This window comes from Desmodus rotundus, chromosome 2 (assembly GCF_022682495.2).
Source record: "Desmodus rotundus isolate HL8 chromosome 2, HLdesRot8A.1, whole genome shotgun sequence".
Classification (NCBI taxonomy): domain Eukaryota; kingdom Metazoa; phylum Chordata; class Mammalia; order Chiroptera; family Phyllostomidae; genus Desmodus; species Desmodus rotundus.
In genome coordinates, this window is record NC_071388.1 from 100630107 (window position 1) to 100652861 (window position 22755).

The 22755-nt window shown below is 40.5% G+C and overlaps 1 protein-coding gene across 1 annotated transcript in view; it reads right to left on the bottom strand.

The window, feature by feature from the left end:
- The window catches only part of HACD2 (3-hydroxyacyl-CoA dehydratase 2), a 106969-nt gene that overhangs the window by 18506 nt on the left and 65708 nt on the right, over window positions 1-22755 (bottom strand). The window contains exon 4 of the mRNA XM_024577961.4: window positions 20250-20338. Within this exon, the coding sequence (XP_024433729.2) occupies window positions 20250-20338 (89 nt within the window). The remainder of the gene's footprint in view (window positions 1-20249; window positions 20339-22755) is intronic.

Consider the following 22755-nt stretch of genomic DNA (forward strand, 5'->3'; position numbering starts at 1 on the left):
CTGACACACGCTATAACATAGGTGGACCTCAAAAACATTGTACTGAGTGAAGAAAAGCCAAATGCAAAAGACTACCGTTTGTACATGATTTCACGGATATAAAATATCTAGAAAAGACAAATCTAGAGACTTAATAGATGCAAGTTCCCTGGGGCTGGGAGTAGGAGTGGCAATGAACTTTTGAAGGGCATAAAGGGTCACCGTGTGGTGATGGAAATATTCTAAAATGGGATTATGGTGATGGTTATAAACTTGGAAAATTTACTAAAAGCCACTAAACTGAACACTTACAATGGGTGAATTTTACAGTATGTAAGTTCTAACTCCAATAAGTTGTTAAATGCATACTAGTGTCTTTTAAAGGAAAAGGGGAAAAGGATTTAGCAGGTTTACAAAGGAAAAGAGGGAGGCAAAAGGACAGGTGTAAGCTAGGTTGCCAAAAGTGTCTGGAAGAAGCCGTATTTGGAAGATGCATGTCCAGCACTGTGGAGCAGACAAGGCAGTGGGCACAGGGCGACCCTGTGTGGCAAGAAGTCCTCCTCTGCCCGGTACAGTAAGCTGCATGCTGGACCCTCCAGGCTAAAGCCAGGTTTCCGTCCCCTGCTCTCCAGCAAGGGAGGAGGCGCTGGGTGTGGGTGGCTTGTGTAATTTAGCCAAGGGAGTTTACATAAAAATTCAAGCCAGAGAAACAAACAAGTGTAAGAGAGAAACCTTTACACACAAATAACATCATATATTTGACTTTAAAAGGCTTAGGGAGTACCAGTACATGAAAAGCTGTCATTTTTATTACATTCAAAGAAAAACAGATGGTGCCACCAAAGAAAATCACTATTGCAGAAACTATATTCTTCTTAGCATTTTGGAACCTGCTGCTTATCACTCTGGTTATTGCAAAAAAAAAAAAAAAAAATCCCCGATCATGCTTTATGTGAGTGTTCTTTCCTCTTCTTCTCTTTAAATAAATAATTTTTAAAAATCTTCACCCGAGGATATGCTTATTGATTTTAGCAAGAGAAGGAGCGGGGGCGGGGGTGGGGGGGAGAAACACTGATTGGATGCCTCTTGTATGCACCCCGGGGATTGAACCTGCAACTTAGGCATGTGCCCTGACCAGGAACTGAACTTGCAAACGTTTTGTGTACAGGATGATGAAACAACCAACTGAGCCACCCGGCCAGGGCTTCTTTCTTCTTCTTAATAACCCTTTCATTCATGAAGCAAAGACATTTTGGTAAAATCAAAGAAGCGAGTACTAGAGTCTGTTCTTAGGAAAACTGTGAAGGGTATGTTTACCTTAGTCTGTTCTGGCTGCCATAATAAAACACAGACCAGGTGGCTTAAACAACAGAAATGTATTTTCTTAGTTTCAGAGGCTGAAGTCCAAGATCCAGGTGCCAGTGCATTTGGTTCCTGGTGAGGACCCTCTCCCTGATTTGCAGCAGGCTGCCTTATCACTATGTTCTCACGTGGATGTGGACGGGAGGAAGAGAGGAAGCTCTCTGAGGTCTCTCTGATAAGGGCACTAGTGCCCAGGACCTCATCTAACCCTAACCACCTCTCTCTCTCTGGCCAGTGCGGCTCAGTGTTGGAACATCTTCCCGGAAATTGAAAGGTTAAACCTAATCACCTCCCAAAGGCCCCATCTCCAAATACTATCACATCAGGGCCCAGGGATTCCACACATGAACTTAAGGGGACACAATTCAGTCCATAGCAAAGTTCAAGACCAGGTGTCAGCAAACTCCTCCTGAAAAGGACAAAAGCGCATTTTAGGCTATGTATCTTATGTAGTCCTTGTCATACATTCTTCTTTGTTGTTTTTATACCCTTTAAAGATGTAAAAACCATTAAACAGTGCAGGCTAGATTGGATTCACAGGCCTACCCCTGTCCTAGATCCGTCTGACCACCCAACTTTCCCTTCCTGTTCACTCCTACACACGCCGCTCCTCAGCCTTCCTTCCTGGCAGACTGTGTGCGTGTGTGCTGCTGGGCGGAGGGCAGGTGTGGGGGAGAGCAGTTTATCTATCACCTGTAGACACTGACCACAGGAAGTACTCCTGCGAGAACATGGATAGGCAAGTTTTTCATGTTACATGATCTTAACACCTCAGTAATCTTTTTGTTTATGATAAAATACACACAACATAAAATTTATCATTTAGCCATTTTTAAGTGTATAGATAGGTGGCATTAAGTACATTCACCATGATATGTAAACATTACACCCCTATCCATTTTGAGAACTTCTTCATCGTCCTGAACAAAACACACCCATTAAATAACACACCCACTTCTCCCTCCCTCTAGCCCCTGATAACTACTATTCTACTCTCAGTCTTTAAGAACTTGCTTATTCTAGGTCTATCTCATTTAAGTGCAATCATACAATATGTGTGTTTCTGTGTCTGGTTCACTTCATTTAGCACAATGCTTTCAAGGTTCATCCATGTTGTAGGCTGTATCAGAATTCCTTTCTGTTTAAGGCTGAATAATAACATCCATTGTGTGTAAATACCACATCTTGTCTGTCCATCTATCTCATGGGTGTTTGGGCTGCTTCCCCTTTTGGCTGGTGTGCACAGCGCTGCTGGGAACATGGGTGCACGGGTGTCTGTTTCATACCTGTTTTCAATTCTTTTGGTGCACACCAAGAAGTGGATCTATGATTCCTAGATCATATGATGATTCTAGTTTAACTTTTTGAGCAACTGCCACACTGTTTTCCACAGTGGCTGCACCATTTTCCATTCCTGCCAACAGTAACAAGGGTTCCAATCTCTTTACACCTTCACTACAACTTATTTTACTTTTGGTTGGACTGCAGCCACCTTATGAGTGTAAAGTGGCTGTGGTTTGGATACATATTCCCCTAGTGGTTAGTGATTTTGAGCATATTTTCACGTTCTTACTGGTCATCTGTATATCTTTTTTTGAGAAATGTCCATGCAAGTCCTTTGCCTATTTTTAATTATTTTTTTAGAAAATCATCTCTTTTTAATAATTATGGGGACAACAGCAGTAAAAATAATGATACCTAATAGTTACTGAACTCTTACTATATGCCAAGGACTTTATTTGCTTCAATGAATTCACATTTTACAGATGAGAAAAGAGAGCTTACAGAAGTTTGAACTGAGCTTGTGCCCTGACACTGAATAGTTCTCATTTTTCTTCTTGGTCTTCAGGTCTTAAACACACATGTGTACACATGCACGCACCCCCCCCCCACTTTTATGGAGAGAATACATCTCTTGTGAAATCAAGAAACCTTTGAAGTAACCTGTATACAAGAGCATGGAGAACAGATATGGTAAATGTGATCATTTTCTGGTATCAGGGAAAGATGTTAGTTCTTCAAAAAATGTGACCCACTGCTGAAGAGGGATCACTGAATAGAATTTGGGCGCCAGAAGGACCAAATAGAACTCATTCAATGAAAAGGACTGAGTAAAGTACACAAATCACATACGGTCACTGCTGTCCAGAGGCAAAATTAGCATGTCCATGAAATGACTTTTAGTTGTTAACTGACTGACCCAAGAGAGAATCCAACATAAGACCTTGGAACAAGTGCTAATGAGTTCCCTAAAGTTAGTGTGAACCTTTTTCCTTGAGCCCTGCTTTGCCAATAATCTTCACTGTTTTTTCTTTCTTTTTTTAGCCCTGTTTTGTGTTGTGGACTTAACTTATCGTCAAGGCCCCTAAAAATCTATCTCAAGGTTAGTTTTTGTTTTCTATCTCTGCTATGCAGAACCTAAAATACAAAATAAAAGACATCAAACTATACTACAAGGCCACTGTCATCAAAACAGTCTGGTACTGGCATAAGAACAGATACACAGACCAATGGAACAGAATAGAGAGCCCAGAAATAAACCTATGTCTTTATGGTCAATTAATATTTGACAAAGGAGGCAGGAACACATGATGGAGTAAAAATAGCCTCTTCAATAAATGGTTCTGGGAGAACTGGACTGATATATGCAAAAAATGAAACTAGACCATCATCTTACACCATACATCAGAATAAACTCAAAATGAATAAAAAGACTTAAATATAAGTTGGGACACCATAAAAGCCCTGGAGGAAAACACAGGCAGTACAATTTCAGATATCCTACATAGCAATATTTTTGCTGATATATCTCCTAGGGCAAGGGAAATAAAGGAAAAATAAACAAATGGGACTACATCAAATTAAAAAGCTTCTGCATGGCTAAAGAAAACATTGGCAAAATTAAAATGGAACCGACCTTATGGGAGAACATATTTGCCAATGATACATTGGACAGGGTTTTGATCTCCAAAATATAGAAAGAACTCATATGACTCAAAACCAGGAAGACAAACAATCCAATTAAAAAATGGGCAAAGGACCTGAACAGACCTTTCTTCAAGGAGGACACACAGAGGGCCCACAGACATGAAAAAATGCTCAGCATCACTAGGCATCAGAGAGATGCAAATTAAAACCACAATGAGATATCACTTCACACCTCTCAGAATGGCCATCATTAATAAATCTACAAATAACAAGTGCTGGTGAGAATGGAGAAAAGGGAGCCCTAGTGCACTGTTGGTGGCAATGCAGACCGGTACAGTCACTGTGGAAAACAGTGTGGAATTTCCTCAAAAAATGAAAAATGGAACTGCCTTATGACCTAGCAACTCCACTGCTGAGAATATACCCTAAGAATCCCGAAACACTAATTCAAAAGAACTCACGCACCCCAATGTTCATAGCAGTGCTATTTCCAATAGACAATGGTTGGAAACAGCCTAAGTGCCCACCAACAGATGAATGGATTAAAAAACTGTGGTGCATTTACACAATGTGATACTACACAGCAGAAAAAAAAGAAGGAGCTCCTACCCTTTGCAACAGCATGGTCGGAACTGGAGACTATTATGCTAAGAGAAATAAGCCAGTTGTTAAAGACAAATACCATATGATCTGACTTATAAGAGGAATCTAATGAACAAAATAAACTAACAAGCAACATAGAAACACAGGCATGGAAGTGTGGAACAGGCTGAAAGTGACTGGGGGAAAGGGGACAACAGTGGAAGGAAGGGAAAGGGACTAGACAAAGAACATGTATGAATGACCCATGGACACAGACAATGGTGTGGGGATTGACTGTGGGAGCGGGGGGATGGGCTGGATAGAGGAGGGCAAAGGGGGAACAATTGGGACAACTGTAATAGAATAAAAAAGAATTAAAAAAATAAAAGAAAAAAATAAAAACAGACTCATAAACCCAAGATTTTAAAAAATGAGAAAAAAAGAAAGAATACTTTACAAGGCAAGCCTCTGGTTTTCCAGAGAAGCAATCATCCCAAACATCTCAAATATGTCTTTGGGTAGGTGTTAAGATTCTCCGAAGTGCCTCTTTCCCCTCCCCTCATGGAGGAGTCGCATGGCAGCTGGAAGCTCAAGGTAATGAGGAAGGTTGCGGAGCATGTGGGCCTGTGGGCCTGCAGGCCAAAGATGTGGCGATGTGAGGGAAGGCCTGGGGGCTACCCTCAGGTAAGAACCAGAGGCCTAGCAATTGAGGATGAGGAGGTGAGTAACATAGAGGTGATGGGTAGAAGGGATGGCTAGTGTGGTTGGGAAATCAGTTATGTGGAGGAAATAAGAAAATGAACAAATAAACCAACATACTGTTAAGAAATGGACTTCTCACTGTTGGAGAAGATCTCTACAAAATGGAAGGGAGAATGCCGAGGTGCTGGATGGTAATGGGAGGACTGGTATAAACTCATGAGTATTTATATACACACGGATCTATGAATACTTCTAGATGTAATGTGTATGAGTACATATGTATGTATAATGTGTGTGTATGGGTGTGTACATGTACATCCTAGCTTTCTCTATTGAGAGAATAAGAAACAATAATATTTCAGTAGCAAGGAGCACCTCAACTGTGCAGACACTGGTCCCTAGATACCGTCCTCAACTAAGAGAAACCAGGCTCCTTGGCAAAACGGCTGTTTCCAGGGCTGGAGCAGGGGAAATACAAGATGAGTCTGGAAATCTTTTTTGTCAGAAAGTAAGCAAATGCTCAACAGATGAGGGAAACAAGTCAAAAGGACAAGGAGAAAGGCCTCCCCCCGGCCAAATCACAAACAAGTGTAGCATTCAAGTAAATCCCAACCCACCCCACTGGATTATATAAAAATTAATGAGCCCAAGTTGATACAAATAAAATAAACAAATGGGGAAAGGGAAAGCTATTATAGCAGGATACCAACTGATACATGTAAAAGAAATGACAGAAACAGAGAATCTCCATGTGGTAACCATCAGAGGTGGCTGATGCAGGCAGGAGTCATTCCCACAAAATACAAATCAACAAAAAAGAGGAAAACGGTGACTTAGGGTGGAGAAATGTGGCAGACACAACCAGGAGCAGGTGGTCAGGGCCAACATCACCAGGGGTAGGTGGGTGGTCATGGCACTGCCACCTCACGTGCTGCCCTGAGAGGGGCGTGATGTCATTTCTGTGGTATTCCCGTCAAGAGTGCACGGCTTCACCTAGTTACGAGGGAATACTGGGTGGATCCAGGTTGAGGATCACTCTACAGAAATTAAGGCCTTTGCTCTTTACAACTGTCAGAGATGTGAGAGACAGAGCAAGGCTAAGAAGCTCTTCCACAAGGATGGGTCTGAAGAGACCCGACACCCAAACGTGACACATTTGTGGCAGGAATACCACAGCAAACAGTTGCTCCTTTCCCCTCGTGCTCACATAATATCAGGAGTGTAGAAGATACTTAGTAAATACTTGTTATTCTGGAAAGAAAAAAAGACTGCTTGGCTCGTTAGTAAAACCTGAATGGGGACTGTTGTATTGATGTTGGCCTCCTGCCTGGAGGAGTGCCCAGGGTGACAGGACATCAGGCACAGCTTGCTCTCAAGGTTCGGAATGAGACGAATGATAATCGGTGTATCAGTACAGAAGAGCAGGCCACACGGGACATGTGCAGTGACACGCCAATAGTAGGGGAATCTGAGTGACGGGAATGTGAGAGTTTTTTGTGCTGTTCTGGTGACTTTTCTGTCAATTTGAACTTATCTCAAAAAGCCATTTAGACACTAAGCACCCTCTGTGGGCTCTGTTTCTAGATGCATTGTTTTTGATATGAAGTCTCCGAATCTCTTGGAAGAGCCGCGCTGTATAACCTCAAAACAGACATTAGAACATTTATAACAAAACACATAAATAAGAGCACATGAAAAGAGGGTGACTTGAGAAAGAGTAACAGATTTATTGCTGACCCTCAATTTGTATCAACATTACTATTATCTCAGTAAACTATCCTGAGGGAAGGTCCATAAAACTGCTTTGAAGAGGGGTTAGCTTAGTTACAAGGCAAAAGCAAATTTTTAATAAATGCTTTAGACTAGGGTAATAATGATTAAGATAATAATAAATCCCATTAGCAGGGCTAATTATTCCTTAAGTATGATAAAGGTAATTATGTATAAATTTTCACCTGCTAACCGTAAAACTATTTTAGTAAGTACAAAAAGCATTCATTTCTATGTGTAAAGTCATTATACCTGTTTTAAACCTTGGGATATAGAAAATAATTCAAAACACCCTAATATGTCACTAAAATTTTTTTGGAAAGATTAGGTTACATCACAGCTAATATGTAGCTCCCACTGACTAAGCTCTTACTAACTTCCAGATACTGTTCTAAGTGCTTTATATGTATTAATTCATTGAGTCCCCAGGACTCCTCCTGGGGGGAAACTGGAACCATTCCTTAGGAACTGCAGCAGGCTAGTGAAGACCCTCAACTGGGGCAGCTGAGGTGTGATGTGTGGTCCCTGCACCCTGTCCTTCCTCTGCCTTATCAGTTACCCCACTGTACGGCACTGCTGCCTGTTTTGCTCCTGCGCTATGCTAGAGCACCCGGAGGGCAGCACCCATGGATTTCCTTTCTCGTGTATACTAGTGCTTAGCACAATACCCAGAGCACAGATGATACTGCACAGATATTTGCTGAGTGAATGAGAATGAATCAATGGACAGATGACCCATCTGCAGTCTGAGCCAAGGTTGGAACAGTCTTGGGTAAGGAGGGCAGCTCCCCAGTGAGAGTGAGGCCGAGGACCTCAGAGCTGATGCCCATTGTGATTTCAGTTGAGGGCTTGGGCTGGAGAGCAGGACAATTCTGACCACAATCCTGGCCCTTCCTATAATTTTATTAAGCTTTTTGAACAAAAAATGTAACTCATTTAGTTCTCTTCTTAAAAGAGATTTCATCCTTGATAAGAAAGAAATTGAAACATAACAAATATTGACATGTGGTAGTTTTTAAAAAAAGGATGTTTGGATCAGTATTAGTCTTTTCACATGACAATTCATGATTAATATCTATTAAAAATCCATGACAGGGTACATGGAAAACAAACCAAAAACTACTATTCCCTTTTTTATGGAAAATGTGAGTTACACATTTTTAAGGAGAGAAAAATATGCATCTACATAGATTTCAAAAAAATCTACAATGACAAAGAAAACTAGCTTAAAAATTCTTTCTATTACAACACAGTAACTGTGGACTATTTTTTGACCTAGTTAAATGTTTTGGCCTACCAAACAACTCTTGGTCCCGAAACCAACTTTTCTGAGCATGCAATGAGAAAAATGTATAAGCGTGCAATCCACAAACGATGCTCGATCAATTCTGCATTTACAACAAAGTCAGACATGCAGATCCGAATGCTAAACTGTTCCCGTTAGTCCAACTTTAATGTATCCAGCCCATTTCCTGAAAAACAAGATGTGAGGGTGGGAGGTTCCTCAACAAGTCTAGCTAGTTACTGCAACTCACCTCTCCTCCAATCAGTGAGCCTTCCAGTCTGCATGTTCTGAGGCAAGGTACTTACTCTCTCTGACTCTCAGCTTCCTCTACAGACTCAGAGAGGATAATCATGGCTGTTGTAGACTTAGAAAGACATATCAAGAGCTTAGCAAAGTGCTAGCCATTTAATAAATGGCAGTTATTCCATGAAAAGAAAAATTCAATTCAACAAACATTTATTAAGTTCCTACTACATATGCTAGCCAATGCTTTGACACAATTCAGGCTGCTGGCTGTCTCTATGGCTTAAAAAGCAAGATAATATTTTGTTTTGCTTTTTGTTCTTAATCGCTGTCTCTCTCCCTCTTCTTGAAGGTTAATAATATACTTCTACCAACTTTAGCATGTCTATGCATCTCACCAGCTGCTGGCCTTTCCCAATATTCTTCCTGAGTTCTGTTTGATCACCTCACTTCCAAAGAGCATGTTATTAACTAAAAAGTTTTCATGTAACTATTTCCTTCAATACAACTCAAGCATGGAGATCCCACCAAAATAAGATCATATTTAGTCCCAACCTTCATCATATTATTTAATCCAGTCGAGGATCACAGTAATAGGTTACTGTGGCCCCATGGGGAGGACTGGGCACACTCGACCCACAGCCTGTGCCCCTAAACTTCCAAATACAGTATCACAATACACTCACCCAGCACAACAGAGGGCAGAGGATGGATCATGGTCACACATGTAATTGACATGTCAAAAGGACATGAAGATGGCCACGTATATGTGAAATGCCATGGTTCTTTCTATTCTATTATGACAGGTTAATAATTGCAGAAATTTCAGTAAGACAGAAAATAAAAACAAAGGCCATGTACACCGTCTTCTGGAGCAGAAATATTGACACAGTGGCCCAACGATGCACCCTTTGGGCACATCCAGTGCTTTAAAAAACATTTGATCCCAATTTTAAAATTGGGAGAGTCCACGTTTAAGAAAAACACCTGGATTTCTGCCTTTTCTTTTAAAAATTCAGACTGCATAACCCTGGGTCCATTCAGCACTCACTGGTTCTCGCGCAATGGCGCATGTACCCTCCGGTCACAGTTTTCCCCGAGCTTTTAAAGCCCATCTGTGCGACAGACACCTGTTGCCAGGTGACGACCTCTGCTATAGGTGGCAAAGTGTACACAAATATAACATTTGAAAAACTAAAGTTTGAAAATTTCTAAGATATTATTTAAAAATCTGGTTAGTTTGATTAGTTTTTACAAGTGAGGCTTTGAACATACTTTTCTTTGAGGCAACAGCATCAACAAAAGATTGCTTAAACCTGATCCAACAAGGCAGCACCAATGCCGAAGGCAAAAAAGGCACAATTTTCAGGTGTTCGGTTATTCTGGTAATTTCTTGCCAGGGAAAAATAAAGTAAAAGGGAGAGATGCCAAAACTCATCCTGTTAAAAACAACCGTTCATGGTAGCAATCTAAAGAAAACAAAATTCTTTAATGCATCAAGCTTAATAATTAGTTTATTCCCCCCTGTAAATTGCAAAGCTCACTCTCAGCATGCATCCACACATGTACACCAAGTCACATCTTACACATTCCCGCGCGGCACCAGCGTTTCACTTCGGACTTGGAAAGGGTCCTCTCTCTGGAAAATGCAGACACCTTAGTAACATACTTTATTTTATCCACAATGCATCACAACTTGTAATGAAACTTTCCTGACTACATCGGGCTTCTTCATATGGGCAAGTAAAAAAGGTTACTGAACCCTCTTCCTGGAGAAAACTGAAATATGCTTTACATGTATTGCACAGGAGCAGGGAGAATGTGATGATTTCTCCAAGATTCCCAAAGAGACCAGTCACCTGCTGCACTCTCGGTACAGACTGTCAGGAAGGTGAATATACTCGTACGCTTGTCCATTTATGTGTTTTTAATTAAGCTGTTTGATACTCCATATTAATGCTTAGAGTTATTTTTGAAAAGCTACACTAAGTATATAAAGAACCAATATGGCAAAGGAACAGGTAATTTAAGAGAGCTCCTCCTGCCACATATTGCAAGTTTTCAAGTGAATATTAATCAACGCTTTAAAAATGCCACTCAGGGTACTGTGGGGCGCACGTGCTTAAAAACTGCTTATAGGTAATGATCTTTAGCTTTCCTTGACTCTGCTGACATACGTTAGCAATGCTCATGAAGCACGCCCATTACCTCACTTTTACAGTGTGAAATGAGAATCTCTAATCTCTCATTAGGATAATAATGTTGAATATTCTTCTATGGCATCTTTTAACCAGATAAGAGAGAAAAGGCCTGTGAAATACTTTTCAACAAGGGTAAACCTGGGGACATGTTGCCATGGACAGCCCACTGCAGAGGCCAGGCTGTGGGTCTCTGAAGGGTGGCACCACGTGGCCTCAGCCTCGTCAGCCGATCACCTGTTACCACTACAGATGGCACTACCATCCACACCGTTTCCCACACCTGAAATTAGGATTTTTTAAAAAAGATTTTATTTATTTATTTTTAGAAAGAGGGGAAGGGAGGGAGAAAGCGAGGGAGAGAAATATCAATGTGTGGTTGCCTTTTGCACTCCCCCTACTGGGGACCTGGCCCACAACCCAGGCATGTGCCCTGACTGGGAATGGAACTGGCAACGCTTTGGTTCACAGCCTGTGCTCAATCCACTGAGCTACAGCAGCTAGGGCTGAAATTAGGATTTTTATAACAATTTAATCTAAGGTACTAAAACCACACCCCTATTTAAAGAACACAGCATACCAAGCATACCAAATCATTTGCTTTGACCTTTTGATTTCTGTATTTTTTTTTAAAGATTTTATTCATTTTTAGAGAGAAGGGAAGGGAGGGAGAAAGAAGGAGAGAAACACTGATTCATGAGAGATGTGAGAGAGAAACATATTGCACGCCCCCAACCCGGGACCTGGCCCCCAACCCAGGCACGTGCCCCTGACCAGAAACCGAACCGGTGACCTTTTGGTTTGCAGGCTGACACTCAATCCACTGAGCCACACCAGCAAGGGCTACCTTTTGATGTCCTAAAAAATCATACAGTCATGTATATATGAGATAAAATATATGAAAACCTAACCGACTCAAATCGAGAGAATGGTAAGTGCTACACTGAACACCGAACATCTACAGCTGCACTGCCCAGCAGGGTGCCCTTCAATCACATGACGTTATTCAAAATAAAATAAACGCAATGAAAACGCAGGTCCTCATTTACACTAACCTCACTTCAGGGGTTCGACATGTGTTCACATACAGCGAGTAGTACTGTACTGACCAGCACAGAGGAGAACATTTCCACAATTGTGGGAAGTCCTACTGGACAGTGCTGGGAGATGCAACACCAGTTTAGAAAAATTTGGTAAGGAACATGGTTCATCCCTACATAGCACCAAAAAGTTATTATTATTTTTTTGACTTGAAATAAATGGTTTAAATAAGCATCTTAATTCATTTCACCTTCAAACCATGGATGAAAACTGGTTTGAATGCCAGAATTCACTACTGGTAACTCACCACTGACGATACACCTGACAGCACAGTTCTGTGAAACAGAGCTTTTCCCCCATGTCATTCTTTATTCAAGCTGATGACATATGATAAAGCAGAAACCACCTAGGCTCCCAGCCTGCAAGTCTCATGTGCTTATCTGGGAAACTACTTCACACCCAAGGTAACAATTTTTTCCTTCCTTCCTTCACTCTCATTCCTTTTCTATGACAGTTCCCAAATGCCAAAGGTCAAACACCTTCGTTAATCTCAGGACTGCAAGCAGGCAGATCTGGCTCTAAACAGGCTTCCTACTGTTTGTAAGTAGTAGCAACACATACAGGTGCTACCCAATGGCACAGAAAAATCTTATACTTGAAGACGATGTGTTCCAACACGAAACACCTTTGTCAGAAATTTCATTATGAAAAATAGGAGTAAAGTAGGAGACACTACTGATGCATCTAGCACATTAGTTAAAGGAGGAAGGGAGCAACAATATTTAAAAAGACTAACTGAGCTGTAAAATGCATTGGAAAACCTAAGATTTGGAAGTTCTGGAGCAAAGGGAACAGAAGTCAATAGTGCTCAAGCCTGAATGGACCAGGCATCGCCAGGACAGTCTAGAGTGGGGCAGGCTGGGCAGGTCTGCCCTGGCCTCACCTCCGGAGTGAGGTTCCCCCAAATGAAGGTAACTCTGCAGTGCTCTGGGGAGAATGCTGGGTGTAACTGCTCTCTCACACCGGAACTGAAAACAGGAATGGTGGATGTCAGATTCTGCCCTTGGGGCGAGAGAGCAGAAGAAAAGGTCCTAAGAAGCTTTAGGAAGGGGTATGGGGGGAGGGGGCAGAGTCACCACGAGGAGCAGAGCCCAGAGGAGACAAAGATTAACCTTAAAGACGAATGAAACCAATTTCCTGATTTTGTGGAGGCATGTAGTCAACTACAGGGTGGCGAAAAACTAGGTTTACAGTTGTTTCCATGGAAAATAATACAATAATTAATAATGATACAAGAATAGACTTCCATACTCACAACTGTAAACCTACTTTGGCCGCACCCTGTGTTAAGTGACAAAGGGCGCGATGCGCTGTAGGAGTGGCGGCAATGTTGGCGTGCATGGTTTAAGATGTGCACTGTTTTTGCTTTTCAACAAAACGGACTTAATTTCCAAAGAACAGCAGTATAATATATTTTGAACAAATGAGTTCCAGTGGAGTTTTTCAAGGGCTACAAAAGAACCAAGACAATGGGAGCAAGACGCAACATGCTCTCTCAGAAGTGAACCTACAGCGACATAAAAAGATCTAAATATTTTGAAATAAACTCTTCATACACAACTCAAGAAAATGTTGGAAAGGGACAGACAGAAACATAGTAAGATAAAAGTGGATAATCTGATTTTGCCAAAACCACCCATGCAGAGGACAGGCAATGGCAAAACAAACCATCTCTAGCTATGAGGAAAGTAACTATCTGTAAGTGTCCGTGGACGGTGACATTAAAGTGTGTAGCATTTGACTAGGAGTCGTCTGAAGTTTTACAGTGCCGATTAACAATCAAATAATAAGGTTTTCTATCTTTAGGAGAGATGCTAGTTTTAAAAGTGAAGGTGATGCAAATCCACCTACAAAAATACTTAAAATAGAAAGGGAATAAATAAATGGAATAGAGTAGAGAATTTTAGACATTCAGCATTCGATGGGGCCAAGAGAACGGAACATATGCCAGTGGCCTTTGCTGCCTGAGCAGGAATGTCACTGTGGAAAGCGCAGGGGGCAAGAAGACTTCTGGTCCAAGCACAATACCTAAGGAGGGACGATGTGCCCCAGACACTGTGCTTCGGCTCCTCATCTTGAGGATAAGATACCCCTCTGGCCTCGATGAAAGGCCATGTTCATGGATACCCATTCAGGATGGGCACGTGAAGCACAGGACATATGCTAACAGGAAAAGCAACCACGGGAGGTGGCAAAAGCACAAGTGCACTGTGAGCCCAGCTGGGGGACCCAGAAAAACCTGAGTTAGGATATGACTGTACTTAGTATTTTAGCTTTCACAGAATGAAAAAGAAGAGGAAAGGAAGAAGAGAAGTGTTCCATTTATGAAGGAAGTAGCATTCCTCCTGAAGTGAAACTGCTTTGTAAGGGATTTCAGAAGCTGCTTGGCAAAAAATGACAATGTAGAGACCATGGTTTCTAAATACTGCTTGCTGTGTTTTCAACGTATGTTTCTCACTTAATCTTCACAAAAAGCTGTGATGTAAGCAGGACAGGTATTAGTATTACCGTTTTACAGATGCGAAAAGCACGACTTAGGAAGCTGAAGTGCTGTCCTAAAGTAAATGTCAAAATCAACACTTATGAACCCCTCCCAGAAGTTATGGATACTAAACCTCCACATTCTAGAATACTGAGTTCAAATTATATAGAATGTAATAAAATTATCCAAGAAAGGTGACATTTCTGGAGAAGTCCCAGGAAAAGAGATGTTTGCACAGTATTTCCTCATGTGGAAATGACCTAAACAATCTGCCTGGTGGCTTTGGCCTGGCAATAGGAAGCACCTGCCCAGGACAGAGTTCTTCCCGGCAACCCACCCCCCCAAGTGAACCAGCTGGATTTCTTATGCCTCTCTCTTAAAATCAAAGTTAGCTTTGCTTCTTCAATGTTATGATTTCACATCTTCCCCTGCCTTCAAGGTGGGTCCCTCAAGCTTCCTCTTATATGCACATGAGCCTCAGTTCAGCAGAAGCTGGATTCTGGAGAAGGCACCAGAAAATACTTAGTACCTGTCTTTACTTAGCAGTGAAGGGATCAAAGGCTTTTGTTCTTTAAGAATGAAGCTATGGCTCTTGGACTTAAAAAGAATGGTAAGATTTGCTTAGGATTCAAATAAATTAAGTAGAAATGTGAAGTGAAACCGAGAAAAGAGAAAGGTCAAATAAAAGCTTCAGCACAACATACGGTATCTTAGAGCATCCTCAAACCTTAGAATTTATAAAACTATCTGAGAAGCCTAATAACAATGATGATTCTCTGGCTCCACTCCCAAGTGTGGGGCAGGACCTGGAATGTGCATTTTTAGTAAGCTTACTGGGTAGTTTTGTTCCAAATAGTCCATACACCCCCATATGAAAAACAGTCTTAGAACTTTCATGGAAAAAGGACAATTACAATTAATTGCAGGAACTCATCACAGAGCCACCTGAGCACTAAAAAACCAGAGAAGCAAATAGGCAAAATGTTGTAGACAAGCACCCAGGGCCGAATGATGTGCACACTTCATGCATGAATGATGTGACCGGACAGTCACATCTCAATATGCATGTGGTATGACAGAACTGTTGAAGAGGAAAGGTGTTTCTGAATCTGAGACAGGGCTGTTCCACCCCATACAGATGAAGCATGCCTAGCTCATGAAAATAAGGATGTGTTTACATCACATTTATAATGGGTGAGGAAGAAACTTGGCCATTTATTGGGTGTGTGACAGTCACTTTGCCTCTCTAGCTTCCAAACTCTAAATGGAGGAGACTACAACCTACCTCAAGGATGGCTGTCAAAAGTAAATGATCATACTATATTTTAATAAGTTCTCTGTAAACTATAATACATCAAATAAACAAAACCCAATATAATGATAAACTATTGGAGGTTACCAACTTTCTTAAACACTAATTACAAGCTTTTTATAAGCACCTTGCAAGAAGTTGGCAAGAATGGCAGATTAAGTGTCATTAAGTAGCGTGCCAAAAGGATGTGGGAAACAGCTGACTGGTGAAATCAGGAGCATTCACAGAACAGTCCAGAGCAATGCGGGAAAACATCGCTTTTTCCAATAGCGGCAAAGGGGGAGAAAGGAGAGACGGCTCAGCATTCCAGGGTATAGTTCTATTTTACATAAATTACCCCTAGTAAAGCACAGATGCACTTGGGCTACAGCCATAGGGAGAGTCTAGCAACTTCGTTTTCAACTACTGCCCATGGAAGTGACCAGGGACTTCTGATCTTACACTAAGAACTCAGGAGAGAATTTGGGCTTCTTCAAAGAGGGCTGGTCCAGGAAAAGGGACAGTGGCCTACTTATGAGTCCAGGAATCTAGGGCTTGGCTTAGCTACTTTTGGACAAGGAAGAATATGTGAACTTGTCCGTTTTTGAAGGTGGTAGTGGTGTTAGTGAAAGATGGAAGGTGGTATTTCCCACTGCAGTTCACTTTGAAAAAATGCCAATCTTGTTCAATTCAACAGGAAGAGAAAGAACAGACTCGAAGACCTGGTGAGAGGAACAAACACTCGGGAAGGCCTGACACAAGTGGCCATCTAAGTGGTGAGAAGGAACCAGGTCAGGTCTGGGAGACAGGTGGGAACACGGGAAATGGAAGATGTCAGTTACAACTGCTGATTCTCTCCTGTACCCCCGGCTCCTCCTCCCATCCTGAACTCGTTGTTTTTGTCAGGAGCTTTACGTTGTGTGTGTGTGTGTGTGTGTGTGTGTGTGCGCGTGTAATCCTTAAAAGGAAAAATGTGGGATGGTTAAGTCAGGAGAAAGTTTTGAACATAGAGACCACATTTTTTCCTTTAATATGCTGCCAATCAAGGTGTCACTAGCTGATGGGTTGGTTCTTATATATCATAAAGAAAATAATCTGGTCACACTTTATTTCTACAGTGTGCAAGGTGACATTTATGGAGTAGAGAATTAAAATGACAAATGGGGAGGGCCTATTGAAAGGAAATACACCTCCAATATGAAAAAAGTAGTACTTAGTCCTCAAAGGTATTTGGGCTATACCTTAGCACATCATGTACAATTACAGAAAAACAAGGAATGAGCATGGAAAATATAAGCTGGTCAGAGAGGACTGAGCAAGAGTCCAAATCCAAATGTAATGCTGGGAACACCAAGAGTTCTTGTCCACTTTAGAGAGGACAGTGATATAAAAAGAAATTGAGAATGAGAGTAGTATGAAAAGAATTTGAACATTACTATGAGAAAGTAAAATATATTTTAGAGAGAGAAACAGAAAAAGAGAGAGAAACACACTGATATTTGTTGTTCCATGTATTTTTTAATGCATTCGTCGGCTGATTCTTCCATGTGCCCTGCCCGGGGATCAAACCCACAACCTTGGAGTATCCGGATGATGCTCTAATCAACTGAGCTACCCAGCCAGGGGAAAAGTGAGATATATTTTATTAAGCAGTTATTTTGGAGGTCAATTTCCTTATGCATTAGTTACGTGGTTCCCACCATTAAAGTAAACATTGCTGAATATAAGGAAAATAAAGATATTTTCAAGATATTTCAGGAAATGAAAGAATGGAATTTAGTAGGGAAGTCATATGTAATGTTGAATAGAACAAACTGAATTACAGTTAATATGAAACTCCAAGGCAGGGGCAAAAAGAAGGGGCAAGGAACAGGTGATACACAGCAGACAGCCTCTGAGATGCCACTGAAACAGGCTTTCCAAGTTTCCTATCAGTGACTTGGGGAGGGCTGCTATAAACAAAATGATGAATGAGTTCTGCCCAAAGAAAAGGGAAATGAGGGGAAAAGAACCTTGATCCTGAAAAAGACTGGGAATCCTACTTACATATGAATGAAGTCAACTGATCAGTAGGGTGTATATAGAAGTGGTAGAAAGACAATGAAATTTACTGTATCACATTCTTAAGAAAACAATATGTTAATAATAGTAGAAATTGGTTAAATTTGGTTACAGAGAAATAATTTTGAACATTAAAATGTAACAAGTATATAACTTAAATTACTGCAAAGCTCAAATTCGACACCATCTGTCAGGCAGCGCGGTTACTGAGGTCAATGGCCAGCTCTATGTACCTGTAATACAGAGACATCTAACAGCTTTTTAAGCCAAGAGGTCTTAATGATCTGTCCAGGAAATCCTGGCAAATGCTGCTAACAGTAATATGGCTCGCAGAATTGCTAGAATTCTAGGCATTTATTTACTTGCTCTCCTGACTGCCAGAAGGGCTAATCAGCAGAAGTGGTCACTGAAGCAGAGGAGAGATGAACCAGAGGCCATGAATAATCCATCAGCTGGAGCATTAGCACCTGCACAATTAATAACTGACTGTATTGGCAAAGCGATTAAACATTGTTGACAGTCCTCTGTTTTCACATACCTAACATTTAATTATTGAATGTACATAATTATCTATTGAAGAATGTCAATGAGTTACTGTTAGAAATGGGACACTTGAGGCTATTGAGAAGTTAACACTATCAATTAGTTTTAAAATAAAAAGGAAATAGTGTATACAAGAAAGTAAGGGAGCAAGAAATATAGGTTAAAATTATGATTTGTATAAAGAGGTTACATGGTACAAGTATAGCAACTTTTTCTCACTCCATAAACAAAAGTGAGAACAAAGGGCAATATGTTACATTTGGATTTATTTGCCTGTTTTTTCTCTTAACATTTTTTAAAAGAAATGTGATCACTCAAAAAAAAAAAGGATTTGACTGTTTTACATTCTCCCTGCACAGAAAGTTCAGACATCTCCAAGGAATGAGAGGAGGAGGGCGGGAAAAAAAGCCTGTGCAGCTACAAATTCCATATGAATCCATATGAATTTAACAAAAATAATAACAACTTAGCTTAATCAATTCTGGTTAAAAACTCATTAGCTCTGTGTACTTTTCTGTTATCTATATCATATGCCAATAAAAATTTAGAAAAACTCATTAGTTGAAATACAAACGAAACTGTCAAAATAAATCCCCGAAATCAGATTTCAGAAGAATGGAGGGCAACCCCCCCCCCCAAAACAACAAACCTAGAATAATGCTAATGGATAAATGCATTTCATGAGCCCCAAAGAACCCAATGATACTGGTGATAGGTTTTTGGAATGGAAAAACTGAAAAATGAATCCTCATGGTGGTTACAGATACTTTACCTAAAGGTGACATTAACAAGAAAGAAATGACTTTTAAAAGGCAAAAAACATATAGTGAAACAACGCCCTTCCCCAATAGGAGATGAAAGTAGTTGTGAGCCCGCACCTGCGGTAACAGAGCTCTGGCCCAGGCCTGCCTGGGCTCCTCCCACCCAGACCCCCCGCAGAGAGCATTCACCTCTCAGGTCCCGTAGACGCAGCACTTTGGGGGAATTCCACTAACTGTGGTGGGCTGGGTGAGACAACTTTGTTTCTCCAGGTCTTAAAAGGATCAGACTGTTCTGTACAGAGAACATTTTGAAGGTTGCCAGAAGAGGGGGTGTTGGGTGAAAAAGATGAAGGGATTAGGAAGTACAAACTGGTGGTTATAGAATAGTCCTGGGGATGTGAAGTACAGCGTAGGGAATATAATCGATAGTATTGTAATAACTATGTATGGTGCCAGATGGGAAATAGATTTATTGGTGCGGTCACTTAGTAAGTTTTTTAATGTCTAATCACTGGGGTGTACAGCTGAAACTAATATTAATTGAAAAAATAAAAAATTATTTTAAAAAAAGATGACTGTTCTGGGAATGAATTAACGTACTTTACTCTCCCAACAGTACCCTTATAAGGATGCAGTTGTCTAGATGTTAGTGCGCTGGATACAAACAAGATACCAGAGGAACGTAACTGGTGTGCGGACTACATCCACACTGCCCAGATCTCCATGGGATCAAAGACTGCAGAACTTTATCATTTAATTAGCCTTCTCTTTAACAACACTGCATATTTGGGGTATGTTTCCCACTACTAACCCAATTCCAGCACTGAATATGAATTTCTCTGGGCTATATTGATATGACATGGAATTCCATCTTTAGCTATAATACACATATGAGAAAGGACAGCTGACTAGCATTTGTTAGTGCTGATACTATTTTACTTCAGTCTTTATAAACACTCACCTCTTTGACACTATGTGTTACTGCCCATATTAGAAAAACTCTTGACATCACCTGGAAAGAAGTCAGGACGACAGAAGATGGAACAATTCCTGAAAGAAATTTTGGGATGGGTAAATAAATGTACTATACTAAGTTTCAACATGAAATATATTTTCTAAAACATTCACATTTTAATGTTTGGACACAAAACCATCTTAAACAACTGTAACTTCTCTTTATTGCTGTATAGACTATGTTTTTCAATGTAGTAAACATTAAAAACTTTTCCTCCCTGAAAACAATAATGTGGTTAATGATAATAGCAAACCATGGAATTTAGGTACCCTTCTTAAGCCTGACCAAGTAAAGTATTTTTTACACTTATCATATAGGCAGAGAAAATAAAACCATTGCTTAACCTTTAAAATCAGACATTGAAAGTTCTTTTACAATATGGATTTCAAAAGTAAATAGGCACCTGTGGAAGAGAAATCAACCATTTTTGTGTCCAGTGAACGCTGGAAGCTCCTGAATATTAGACTTGATATACCGTCTAATGGTTAAGTTGGTACCTTTTACAATTCACTTGAAGATTTTGCCAATAAGCATAGCAAAATCAAAGTTTATTACCTTTATAAATCATTTCTTCTCACCTTGTGTATTACAGTAAGCACTGGTACAATTATCCTCCCAATATCCTCAAGCTATAAAGCTGGAATCATCTTTAATTATTTTATATAATAATCAAGTTCTGCTAAGTTTGCATTTCTTCAGCCTCTTCTTTCAATCCCTACCAACCCAGATCTCCATCTAGAAACCAGCCACTACCACTACATAAAATTCTTACCTCCTTTAGGCCATCTTAGACCCAGCAATAAGCTATGTCTATAAATATCATCTTCTCTTTGTAACTTTACACTGGCAAGGGACTGCTACTAAAACAAAATCTAAAAGTAGAGTTATGGGTATACAACCCAGCAGCCAACCCCACCATTTCTCTCTGGCCTTTCTGCTGCTAGCACTAGACCTCCCAGCTTCCGAGACCTCTCAGGTTACACAGGGCCACTCCACACCTGCCAGGAACCTCTCGCCACAGTCGCAGATGCTTCTCCCACTTTAAAACTCACCTTATCTTCAGTACATTGCCTGGACTACCCCAGACCAATCTCCAAGCCCTCTAAAATACACTCAGACTTCTGAACATTTATATAGCAGGACAAACTACAACTTGCCAAAAGACCTCGTACAAATCAGATACAGATAACTGCCTCTACAGGGTTGGCTGTGAAAAGAAATCACTTTATATCTCATTAAGAAAAAGAGAATCTATATCCTATCAGATTGAGTTTCTTAAAGAGGATTTGGGCTTCAAGAAGGACAGTTTGATTCCCATAAGCAAGTAACATGGATATGTTGAGCAAAGCTTAGCAAATAAAAATGCTTAATAAATTTCTGTAAAATGAATGAAAGAACAGTATAACTGTATGGACATACAGATCAATGGAACAAAGTTGGGAGTTCAGAACTAAACCTTCACATTTATAATTACATGATTTTCAACAAGGTTGCTAAGACAATTCAATGGAAAAATAATTGTTTTTTTCAACAAACAGTGCTAGGACAACTAGACAGTCCTGAGCAAAAGAATGGAATTAGAACACTTCCTTATGTCATATACAAAAATTAACTCAAAATCGACCAAAGTCCTAAATGGAAGAGTTAAAACTATAAAACTCTTGAAAGAAAACAGAGGCAAACCTTTGTGACCTTAGGTTAGGCAATGGTTTATTAGGTACAATACCAAAAGCACAAGAAATATAAATAAATTGTGCTTCATCAAAATCAAAGTCATGTGCTTTAAAGGATACCACAGTGAGAGTGAAAAGACAACCCACAAGTAGGAGAAAATGTCTGTAAATTAAGGACTTACATCCAAAACACATAAAGGATTGTTTTTAAAAATATTTTTATTTATTTTTAGAAAGAAGGGAAGAGAGGGAGAAATAGAGGGAGAGAAGCATCAATGCCCAAGGAAAACACCAATTGGCCACCTCCTGCATGCCCCCCAACTGGGGACCTAACCCACAACCCAGGCATGTGCCCTGACCAGGAATCGAACTGTGACCCTTTGGTTCACAGCCAGACACTCAATCCACTGAATCACACCACCCAGGGCAAAAATTCTTAAAAGTTAATGATGAAAACACAAGTAACCTAATTTAAAAAGTGGGCAAAGAATTTGAATAGAGATTTCTCCAAAGAATATATGCACATGGCCATCAGGGAAATGCAAATCAAAACCATAATAACAGGACTTCCAGCCAAGATGGAGGTATAGGTAGATACACTGCCTCCTTGCACAACCGAAAGAAGAACAACAACAATTAAAAAACAACAAACAACCAGAATTGACAGAAAATTGAACTGTATGGAAGTCGGACAACCAAGGAGTTAAAGAAGACACATTCATCCAGACCAGTAGGAGGGGCGGAGACGGGCAGCCTGGCAGAGAAGACTTGCAGCAAGG